At 37.4% G+C, this 12,514-nt stretch overlaps 1 protein-coding gene across 1 annotated transcript; it reads right to left on the bottom strand.

Annotated features, from left to right (window-relative positions):
• Positions 1-4,424: 4,424 nt before the first annotated feature.
• LOC121428427 (protein PFC0760c-like) lies at positions 4,425-7,589 on the bottom strand. The gene is made up of 3 exons (XM_041625026.1): positions 7,482-7,589; positions 6,365-6,509; positions 4,425-5,797 (listed from the first exon to the last, which is right to left on the bottom strand). The coding sequence occupies exons 1-3, from the start codon at positions 7,572-7,574 to the stop codon at positions 4,425-4,427; spliced, it is 1,611 nt and encodes a 536-aa protein (XP_041480960.1). The 5' UTR covers positions 7,575-7,589.
• Between the last annotated feature and the right edge of the window lie 4,925 nt (positions 7,590-12,514).

A 12,514-nucleotide genomic window follows, 5' to 3' on the forward strand; every position in this document is an offset into this window, starting at 1 on the left:
TCACTCAATCAATCAATCAATCAATCACTCACTGTAGAATATATGATAAAGCATTTTGCATGTAACTTTTTTTTATTCATCTTTACTATTCAAACAAATGTTGAGGAAATGGAGGTTAAAAGACAGATTCGTAGGTATAAGTATAAATGCAAGAACGAGAAAAAAAATCTTTAAAAAAGTTTTTGTGATGAATGGAGTATGGAAATGATGGATGGAGAGTGAAAAGAAATGTAACCGAGAAGAAAAACTGATGCATCATTCTGTATGGATGAAAGAGAAATAAAGAGAGAGAGAGAGGAAAAAAAAGAGTGGTGGCAGATGAAAGGGAATAGGAAGGAAGAGAGAGAGATACTCCTGAGCGCTCAATTGAGGCTTACCAGTACTCTACATAATTATATTTCAAGCCTAAGTGCGTCCCACAAAAAAGGAAACCCGTATTCAGACACGGATTTCAAAATTACTGAATACATTTTTACTATAAAATTTGATAAACATGTCAAGAATGGAATCTTATCTCCAATTTGAAAAAAAAAATAGCATAACAAATCGTTCACACATGCAGATTACAATCAATAAATACTGCTAAGGCATATCAAGTACGATTTGCTCAGAAACTCACGTGTGAATCTGAATCCTTTATTCAAAGATCAGTGAGAGAATCTTAAAGGGATGCTCCAGGCGGAAAATATCTATTTATATCTAAATAAATAGAGTAAAATTCACTAAGCAAAATAATGAAAATTTCATCAAAATAGGATAACAGATAAGGAAGTTATTGAATCTTAAAGTTTAGCAATATTTTGTGAGGATAGTTATGCACGTCATCATGAATATTCATTAGGTTGGCTGATGATGTCACATCCCCGCTTTCGTTTTTCTTTATTACGTGAAATCACAATTGTTTAGGTTTTTTTGGTCATACGTGTGTACAATGTGTCTCCCTTATCTAATGAAATAAGTTGCATAAATAATGCATTAAATCAGTTGTAAATCCATTTTTTTCAGTTCTTAGCAGAAAATGTTTGAATAAACCTAATTTCATATAATAAAATACAAAAGAACAAGGCCGTGGGGATATGATGACATCATCATGAATATTCAATGATTGATTGTTGGTGGAGATTTTTTTACCTAATTGCTAAGAAATCATGAATGCTTGTAGTTGTAAGCAAAGCAACCAGAGGACCGACGGTATTGAGGATTAATGCCTTCCCAAAGGGCACTAGCGCACCAAGTGGGAATCGAACCCGGGTCACCGGAATACGAATCCCCGCTCTACCGACTGAGCTATCGCGCCTCCAGACAATGAAGACATGCCTAGAACTGTTCCACCGGAATAATGCAAATCTTTAAACTGCCATTATTGTGTTATTCCTTGTCCGATTTTGATCATTTTTTGTGATTTGATTGTCTGATGTTTCTTTATCTGTTTATATCACATTATTTTCAGCCCGGAGAATCCCATGCAAAAGAAATAATAATGAGCCAGTCGTCGAATAAGGACGTTCGTCGTATCACGAACCAATCTTGTCCAATATTTTGCGCAACCCGGTTTTGACATTAAAACTCAAACTCACTTTGCTCATAAATGCGTGAGCAGAGGCGTCGATCCTGGGGGGGGGGGGGGGGGGGCAGGGGAGCGATCGCCCCACCAATGAAAATATTGGGGGGGAACATCATTTTGCCCCCCCCCCAATAATTCCGGATATGCATAAAAAACAAGATTGTATAATGTTCAGCAAGCGAGATTGAGATACACAACTCGTTCTTTATTCAAAATCGTACTCATAATGAAGAAGAATAATTTAATCATATGAATATGTAAATTAAATATCATAATTCATTTGCCTTTGAAGAAAAAAGGACATTGAAAGCCCGGTTTCCCTTTTTTATAGAACGCACTGTATAATTATCATGACTCATCTATACCATCTTAAAAAATACTAATGCCTCACCAGCCTCGGAAATAATTCAGAAGGTAAAATGGTTTATTAGGAAATCAATCGTAATACTACAAACAAGCCTACCTAAATAAATGCATTTTCTTGAGTGTTTGTCGCATGTTATTCGACAAAGTATGTTTTATAAGACAGTTACCATGGGAAATGTGCTTCCCAGCCAATCAAAATCAAGGAAAGTTTTCACAATTTCATGAAAAAGGATTTAATTGTCGGACGTTTTTATTCCTCCAAATAATTAGGTCTTATCAGGTCCGACGACTTGTAGACAAACATGTTGTTGATAAACGCTGTTTAATATACCTACATGTTAGGCTCACAATTAGCTTGCTCGGCGAACGGGCGGCGATTTTTTTTTTGCCAATTTCGGCGACAATCGAGCGTATTAGGGCGGCGAGTGAAAAGTGAGCAGGCACCGCTAAATCTTGAGCGGCAACAGAGCGATATGCCCCCCCCAAAAAAAGCAGTGGTACCCGGATGGCCGCCGCTCGGTGCCAACAAAAATGGCTAAAAAGTCGCCGCCCGGTCGCCGAGCAGGCTTATTGGTGGAGGGGGGGAGGGGTATGACCTTAGTCATTCATACAGGACAGTGCATTTTATGGTGACTTAGGATTCAGATAATTATATTTGCATTTATATTCTGCCTCTTTTTTCTTTTTTTCTGGGTGTCTCCCCATTTCCTTCTTCGTCTTTTATTTTTATATATCATTTTAAGACCCCCACCCATTTCCTTGCGCAGTCCAGCCGTACCCCCTGATGTGTTATGTACCACTGGATTTGTTTTTGCTCCCCCAAAGGATCTCTGATGACACGCTTGTTTGAAAAGTTTTCTTTCGTTAATTGGGGATCCTATTTCAATGTTTTGCAAAAATTAACAGCCGATCGATGTTACAAAAATTGCACCTCGTTAGCGCAATGGGCTGTAGGACTAGGAGACGTTGTTCATGGGGTCTTCATTCTTGCGATCTCCGATCTTTTGCGCAACCTTATCAAGAGGTCCCGGATTTGGTTACGTCTTTCCAAGTCTGAAATGAAAGAACGAAATATGATATAAAAAACAGAATTAGGAGGTATAGATGGCGAAAATGGGGAAAAGGAATTAACAACCTAAAATTTTCAATAACATGCTGGATTTCGATTAAAGGGGTGGGGTGTCGAAAGGTGCGGGTCCACCCCGTAAAATGATGCACCCCATCCCATAGAATGCCTTTATGTTTATTGTTTATTGTGCACCTCGGATGGAGGGATGACCTTTTTTAAAGTCTTTTCTTTTCACTTTTCTTTCCCATGTCGCTTGTCAATTTCGGGGGACGAAATTTTCATTCATTTTGGACTGTTGACCTTTTTTTTGTTTTTGATCCGTTTCATTTTCCCTTTTTAAACAAGTTTAAGATTAGTTGCATGGCAGTTTTTTTCCAACATTGGTTTCTTTTTGATGGAGAGGGTTGAAATACGTTTCGACCCACCTTCTCTTTTAATGATGTTTTGTAGAAGTACCCCTGGATCTTTATCTTTCTCTTCTAGAGAAATATGTGATTCTTCTGTAGGTATTTCCTCCTTTCTCAGTGTCACCCCATCGTTTCTAGATATAACACTGTCCTCTCTGCTGATCGAAGCGACAGTCCGTTCTTTCTGTCCGCTTTTTGCTAGATATCTCCGAATTGTAGAAGAAGATTCGTCTGAGAGATAAAAAGATGGAAATATTGTGATATCGATACATTGATATTAATTAATGAAAAATATTTAGAAAATAAGAATCTCTATTACTTATTATCTTTATGTATTCATAAGAAGATTGTCACTTACGTTTGAAAATTTAAGTCAGAGATTTGATGATGACGATTTTATAATTTCGTGACCTCGGCAAAACGATGAAATCAGTATTCATTCTTAACTTTTAACAGAAAAACACTGAATCCCTATCCAGCGATAACCACCTTCATTTTAAACATTGGTGTATACATAAATTCACCCTTAAGGAGATATTGAGTATTTTTTAAGAAGGCAAAAGAGAAATGTTAGGATAATACACCCCCTCCTTCAAATTCTAAGGCGTTTTTCGTTTTGTTTTTGCTTAACCTAATTTCGCTTATAATCATTTGGTCTAATTGCCATTTCATCCATTTAGCATTATTTTTCTTATTTCTATTTAGTCAATATACACATTGCCTCTCATATCTACTTGGCCTAGCGCCGCTTACTCGAAGTGATTAGAAGAATTGTTATGAACCAAATGGTATTTTGACCAAGGAGTAGACAAAGTGGAAGTTTTACGGTCTGGGCTTTAGACTAAATGAGAACTACAATAGGTCAATAAGAACTACAATAAGAACTTAAATAAGTGAGTATTAGACAAAGTGTAGATCAACCGGTAATTATACCAAGTTGATAGTATACCAAATGGTTTCGCCCACGTGGACCTACATGCCTGTCCGGCTGCCTGTAAACCAAGTAAATATAACCATTTCACAAACCTTCAGATGGCAGTAGTTCCTGGTCCACGTCCTGGTTTCTCTCTGATTTGGAGCCATCATCCATTCTTCGGAGGATGTACTTTAATATCCAGCGTAGGAATCTTTCAGCATCTTCATCTTCAATGGATGTACGACCGTGGTTATCATGGTGATCATCACCTTCTTCGTTTGTGTTGGTTTGGATGACGTGGTTAAATGTTCCTTGGTTGTCGGAATTATGGTAGGTACTTATCCACTCTTTATCATTATCATTTGGTTTTGTGGCAAGAAGCAATGTATCTTCATTATTTTTATTTTCATACTGATCATACTCATCATTACTATCATCATCATCATTGTTACCATGGTCACCATCATCGTTGTCGTTACCATCGCCGTCATCCTCATAATCGGCATTATCATAATGAGCGTCTTCCTCATCATAACCATCGTCGTGAACATCGTCCTCGTCGGCAGCGTAATCATCAACAACATGAATATGACCATCCTTATCATCATCATCATCATAATTATCCATGTCATCGTTATTTCCTTCTCCATCGTCGTTGCCACTGTCGTCATCTTCAACATCGACTTCGTCGTCATCATCATTATTTTTGTATTTTTCATCGATCTTTTCGTTTAAAGCGAGGTTATTTCTTGTCGAATTATCTAAAGCGACATCACTATGGTAATGGAAGTTTATTTCACTTCGTTTAATGTCCATGAAATCATAATCGTGATTTCTCTCTTTGTCACCACTAAGTTCGTCCTTTTTCTCACCCGACATCGTCCTTGGAAAATATCCGATGTCCTGCTCGTTGCGTTTGTTCTCGAAAAAATCCTGCCCACCATCACCGCCATCTGTCATATTTGTAGGATACATATTATTTGTGAACTCGACATCGTCGATAGTGGTCGGTATTGCATTCCTCACCACCAATTCGCCATCGTCATTTAGTTTCGTCGTCGAATCGTTTGGATAAGGAATGTACGACCAATCTACATTTGTCCTAGTTTCGTTCGCTAAAGCCGTCAGTTTACTTTCATTTATAGCACTGTAATCTGACATGTTAATGTTTGAATCGTTGGTTGGGTTTGAAGGGAATTTTCCTATTAACGGCATCGAAGTAATGTGGTGATTGGGTTTAGAGTACGCACTTAAACTGTCATCGTCTGCCTCTCCACGGTGGTTTTCAATGTCCTGCTCATCATCCGACTCATTGACGTCAGCCTTTTGAGAAGTTTTGCGTAATATCGAATAGATTCGGAGAAGCAAGTCTTTCTTTTTGTTGTCATCATTATCTTCGCCCTGTTTATTAGTTTCAAGAAGGAACGTTGACATGTCAGCCAACCCAGTGAAGTTTCCGTCAGAAGATATTTGCCCTATATCGAGAAAAAAGAGAGAAAAATTGCTATATCTTGCCATAAATTCTTCATGTATTGATAGAGAGGGATTGTAGGTGAGGGTACAGCGTTGCTCCAAGTGACAAAGAAATCAGCAAGGGGTCAAATCGATGGCATTACTATGTGGGATTGATTTTGTATTCTACCAAATATAATGTTCGCTAAAATTTGTTTATTCATTTACCTAATTTATTTGTCAGTATATACACTGAAAATACTGATGGGCAGCAATGACGGAATAGGTTATTCTAACTTCAGTTTGAAGGATATTCATCACCTCACATTATTTTGGGTATTATTTTGTCGTATTCGAAGGTTATATTGCTGGTAGTGGACACAAAGTAAACCCCTTGACCAAGTAATACAAAGCTTTTCATAATGGGGGATATAATAAAATACCAGGTAATGAGTTTGTGTGCGAAAGAAGGAGAGAGAAAGAGAGAGAGAGAGGGGGGAGAAGAGAGGGAGAGAAAAAGAGGGGTAGGGTGTGGAAGAGAAAAGAAAACACTAATTTCTGCGGAGTTATAGAGACAGTGACACACCCACCTTGTTCGTTCGTCACGTGGTCTTCGCTTTCATTCAGGGATTTCCCCGCTTCGCCTCGGATCACACCGACTAGTCTTGTCTTCAAGCTTTCCTCTTGGTATATCATAAATAAATCTCGAACCGCCCTATTGAGTACATCATTTTCCTGTGACACATGGGCAACACATTAAAAGTCATAGAATGACCGAATATTTTGCCCTCATTTCATGCGAATTTCGACATTAAAAGTAAAGTGAATATTCTTCTTAGACTGTTAGAAAAAGATTCATTGTCCAAATACATATACAAATACATCGTCCAAAATAAAATATTAAACAATGTAATTTTTCACTTATAGCTGGTAATCGCGGGCACAAATCACAAATAACTTAGGCAAATTATCAACTGATAGTGTCAACAGTTTTCTGGAAGATCTCTTGTTGATTTGGTGAAGTAATTGGATTATCATTAAGTTTGAACAGGTTCAAGAGTGAGTCATGTTTAACCAACATGACCAATGTCAAATTGAGTCAACGCGTCACCTTTGTAGCCAATATATATATATATATATATATATATATTTTCCTGAAAGGGGGAGAGGGAATGCATGTTTTATTGCATGATACTATAATTATGCAACCGCAGGTCAAAACGGCGGACAATCGTGATTTGAAATGCATTTCAAAGCTTGGAATGGATTAATCTGTTCCAATTTAATCTTTAAGTTTTCATATTCATTTTCAATTTATTTTTTTTCTTTATTCATCACTTTCATACGATTTCTACTTATTTATTTATTCATTTATTAAATAAGAAGGAAATATAAGAGGAAGGAGTAAAAGAAGAAGTAGAAAGGGGAGGCAGGGGAGGAGGAGGAAATAGAATGATTTTGTTAATTTACCTGTCAGATCTACTGATAAAACGATTCACATGTCATTTTGAATAATAATATTAAAAATTCCAATCAATTCAAATTTATTATAGATCAAATTAAAGGAAAATAAATGAAAAAATAACTGCAGATATGATGTTGGGCAAGTATATTTTTGAGACAATGTCTATGATATTAATCGTATTTTTTTTAAAAGAGTATAAAAATATTTTTAATCAAAATTTTGAAGAAGAAAAAGTCACTTACCTTTTCTCTCGGCCTTAGAGATCTCGATTGTGAATATCCTGAGAAGAAAAATACATGAAATATGAGCAATATCCCAACTCGTAGGAACTCCATCTCGCTCTTGCCTCAGACGACATCCAAAATGACAAGTCCGATATAGCATCATGATACAAGATCGATATCCATCAAATAGGGCCAACAATATCCTAAATTTTGTTTCCAGTATCTCACAAGAAATGTTAACTTAACATTTGAAAGGTTGGAGGAGTGACAACATTTTCTAAATGTTGCATTTACCATCTTAAATGGTTCTACCCAACAATTGAAATGTTGGATTCAGCTTTATACAAGGTTGGATGTAACATTTGGAAAATGTTGATTTAACATTCGAATTTTTAGAGTGCAGAGCTATGGCAAAATTGCAATTTGCATAAATTAATCGATTGCAGGGTTAAATATAAGATGTTGACCATCTTTGAATCTCGATATATGGTTCTTATTAAAATGAACAAGGGATATTCTTGCAATAAAGAAATTGGAACATAAAGTATTTCTTAGAATGATATAGAAACCAAAATAAATCAGGCCTCGATCTGGCTCGATTGGTTCATGGACGTACCCATGATCGGTTTTAATTTAGAAATTGACACCTGAAAGGGGTACGGGAAACACAAGTTCAAAACTTCGAACAAAACACGAACAAGGACTCTGCAAACATATGAGAAAACCAAACCTCTCAAGCTTGAAAAGATCTTTGACGGGAATAATCTCTTTGTTAAACAACTGAAATGTTTCATACCTGTATAAGCCACAAAAGCAAACACACACCTTTCAAACTTGGCATTACATAGGATCTTCTAAGATAACACATCATTTGGCGTTTGACACAGTTTTAAATTGAACCTCTCATTCGAGTCAAGATTGTGATTAATTTCAATTATACTTAAAAGGTTGTTGTTGCTGTTGTTGGTTGGTGTATCATAAGATGGCGGTTTTAAAATTTTTAGTTCATCATCACGGAGGTGCCGTGACCAAGTGGTCTAAGGCGCCTGGCTATGCATATAAAGTCCTGGATTCGATCCCCGGCCCCGGCACTATGCCTGTGAGCGAGGCATTTATTCTACAATGCTCTTTTATCTTGCTTTCAATTTATTTTAATTTATTTCAGAAAGAAATGCATTTTTAAAAATCTAATTGCTAAAATCACATAATCACAGGGGATGGTGAAATATGCACATTTCATGGGTATTTATAATTACATTTATATTTTCTCCAACATTTAGCTTGCACAAATTCGGTTCTTGGTGAGATATCTGAATGACTCAGTTGTTGAAAGGTCAGTTTCATACGATGGGTTCGGGATGTCGAGTGTCTTTTCTTCTGGGCTCCGTAACACAAAGGATTAACGCTAAATGAAATGGCCTATCAGGATCATCGTTACATGCACATTTTGCTAAGTAGACTGACTAGGAACCAATCAGAATTGTTCTTTCAAATTAGCGATCAAACGCTAATCTTTGTGTTATGGGGCTCTGGTTTTAAGGCCAATAATTTGTTTGGCAAAGGAAAACCAGGTGGGTCGTCTTCTCTTATGTGGATGAGGGGGGGGGGGGGTGTACGTGTTTGCGTGAGGGGTGTGTGTGCGTGGGGATGTGTGTGTGTGTGTGTGGGGGGGGAGATGAGAGCTGAATCATCAGCAAAACCAAAGTCTTCTTATGAGGAAATGAGGGTCTTTCTTATGACTCTGGATGGATTTCAGTAGTTCTACGCATTCAATAGCTGTTACACTGTATAAAGAGCAGCGCAGACATCACGCATCCTTGCTGAACACCCGTCTTAATTTTCCTTTTAAAAGTAATCCTTGAATACTATCAGATCTACTACACTCTGAACAAATATTGGGTAAAAATGCTCTATGATGGTAATTGTGACTGTGTCCAGCCAACACTTGGGCATTTCTTTGGGGCATTTTTATTTATCCAGTGTGATTAAAATTTTGCCCATTCTAAAGCAATGACTGCTTATCTTTTAACCTTATACTGGACAACTTGGTCAAAATTGTACTCAGTATATTTTACAGTGCATAATGTTGTGTAATTCTACACATTCATAGGGTAGTTCAAGGGCTTCCTCGGTGAACGCCGCAAAGCCTTTTCAAAATCCACCAAGATGAAGTGATTCTGTCTGCTACTCTCTTTCATTTTGTACATCGTTCTATGATATTCCTATAAAAGAAAAAAACTGAATCTTCCGCATCAAAATGAGCAGGTGAGATTTCGTTGATGGCGGTAATTTGGTAATAACAACATTGAAATGAATAGTTAATGATCATCAACGGGTCACACATCGCCGAAGAAAATGTCCTGTTGGTCAGCTATAAAGTTACATGTAGACGAGTTATTGTTTACCATCTTTGGTGTAAAACATAATCATATTCAATTTTCAATAAGTTTCTTATTTTTCAATCAAAATTGTGATCTTTCCCAAACTCTTCAGCAAAAGGTCGTGTCACTCACTTACCCCCTCCCACAAATATGATCCCTTCCCCTTGCTTCATTCCTGTTGCACCAACTGCCAATCAGACAAACCGCAAAACTATTAACTACTCATCCTATAAAACCTCAAGCTCCTCAATGATTCAAAGAATCGACTTAAAATGATGGAGATAGGTGCACAGGTGGAATGGGAATGAAAGAAAGAGAGAGAGAGAGAGGGAGAAAGAGAAGGGGGGGAGGCAAGAGGGAGAGTATGGAGGGATGGTGTCATGGATACTTTGATAGTTTGAGTGACAGTCATACCACAGAATTGGTCACGCCAGAGACTTTGACATGGAGATAGAGAGGGCTTTGTAAAGTTCGAATTTACCCAAGAGGAGGACATCACAATCAGGTTATCTTATTACCGGTTTAAGTTTAGTTTTTGGCGTTCCCGATTTCATTCCTTCTAATAATAAACACTAAACGATATGCATGACGAAACCTATGCTCGTAGGAGCAGAGTCATTACGAGCGCGCACACAAGTTTCATAACCATAAGATTTAAGTGAGAAAAAAGAGGGGGGGGGGCGGTGGTCGACCCCACTGCAATGTCTGATCACTTTATTACTTCAAGTCGCTGTCTAAGGGAACCCCCACCTCTAACGGGGGATAGGTGACCAAAAAAGAAGACGTCATAATGTTGCCATCCAATGGTAACTACGATGGTAACGATGATCAACAGCCAATCAAAATCAAGGATTCCATGCAAGTTAACATTAGATGGCAAAGTTACCATGATGGTAATTTCATGCAACGGGTCCCAGATCATTTCATACTTTATATCTATTATCACATTATTTAGATTATCTCCACCTTTGTCTTTTTTCACTACTTGAAAAACCAGAGGGTGGTTGCCGCTACCCACTTTGTAGCGCCATCCCCTTGGCACGACAGGGTCTTGTAGGAGGGCTTGATGTTAAATAAAACGAGGGTAGATGCACTGGCTGGGACTGAACATATATTTTGGGAAAGTGTTTCCATAGCAACACAAATAACAACTAAAAATTTTTGGGTGCTTGGGCGGGGAAATTGGAAGAAATACGGAAGGGGTGGCGGGGGGGGTGCTTAAGAAAATAAGGAAAAAGTCATGTAACGGAAAATGACCCAGGCCCTATAATAATTTATGTAATCATAAGGTTACAAACCCCACTCCACTTTTTATCTCTTATCTCTTTTTGGGGGTGATTATGAATAGTAATTATTGACCCCCCCCCCTTGAGACGGTTCCCCAATCTATTTCGTATCACGGATATCTATTTTTACAATATCCCGTTGCCCTCGATCAATTAATTGAAAATTGGTTCAAAAGATCAAGATCGAAACGTATTAACACCGTAGTCCGGGATGACTACTGACCCCTAGACGACGTTGGGCGGGAAGCAGAAATGACTATCAATTTAACAAGAAAATCCTTGTAAGTCAAATACGGACACAGCAAATCTAATCGTTGCGATTATCTTTTCATCCTCAATCCGACACCTTGACCGCTTGTGTTTATTATTATAGAATATATTGACTATAAGATTGATTTGATAATGATTTAATGTAATTCCTATGGCAAAGCGCATGCGTGTTTTCTACTTAACTTTACGAAGGACATGCATGCTTACTGTATTTATTTCCAAACATTTGTATACGCATATACAATGGTAAAAAGCACACAAAACAATAGGTTTTCTAGACAAATTCATTAAAAATAGATTAATGAATTTGATAATTAACGAACGAAAACTGAAAGCGGTATATGGAGATGATAATCTAAGCATTCAGCCACCGGGGCGGATTAGGGGTCGGAGGTGGGTGGCAATTATTCACCCTTTGAGTAACTGCACCTTTCTCCGGATTTATCCAATATACCTCACTTCTCATAAAGATATTGGTAATGTGTCTATGATTTTATTTTAAATACCAGCCCAAGGGTGGCGAACATGACTTTGTTTATATTGTCTTCATTTTCAGGAAGTATGAGACCCTTGACTCACGGATAGGAATAATAACTCTATCAACCACCCTTCTACAACCCTCCAGCAATATCAGATTTTTCCGAAGACGATCGTATCTCTGATCCAAAAATCTAGATTTGCATTGGGTATCCGTCTATATCACCAATCTTGTAGCTTTGAAATATAAACCCTTTTTTTCATTTTTTTTTGTCAAGTCTGAGACATCTTAGTAGTTGAGAGAAGATGCGTATGGAGAAGAAACACATTTTTTCTTCATGACTGTTATCAATTTTATTGGTTTATGTTGAATAACGTTTTTGTTGTTTACCGTCCGTTTCGAAGGGATCTGCTCCCCAGTATTGTAATTTCCGTTATTGAAATATTTTATTTGTTTACAGCTTAATATTTCATTTTTTCTGTGACAACGCAAATATTTGTATCTGTATTATTTTTTTACAACTATAGCATTGGACGCCTGATAACCCATCAGAGTGATCAGACTGTTGTTTTCCGATGAATATTTTTAAAATGTAATTGATTTTTTATACAAAAACATACATATCACCATTTGACT

The sequence above is a fragment of the Lytechinus variegatus genome, chromosome 15 (genome assembly GCF_018143015.1).
Source record: "Lytechinus variegatus isolate NC3 chromosome 15, Lvar_3.0, whole genome shotgun sequence".
Lineage (NCBI taxonomy): Eukaryota > Metazoa > Echinodermata > Echinoidea > Temnopleuroida > Toxopneustidae > Lytechinus > Lytechinus variegatus.

Excerpts from the sequence above, each read along its gene's own strand:
- LOC121428427 (XM_041625026.1), bottom strand. The coding sequence starts at position 7,574 with ATGGAGTTCCTACGAGTTGGGATATTGCTCATATTTCATGTATTTTTC. Across the intron at positions 6,510-7,481 it reads CTCTAAGGCCGAGAGAAAAG|GAAAATGATGTACTCAATAG; the intron begins GTAAGTGACTTT and ends CATGTGTCACAG. Across the intron at positions 5,798-6,364 it reads CCACGTGACGAACGAACAAG|GGCAAATATCTTCTGACGGA; the intron begins GTGGGTGTGTCA and ends TTCTCGATATAG.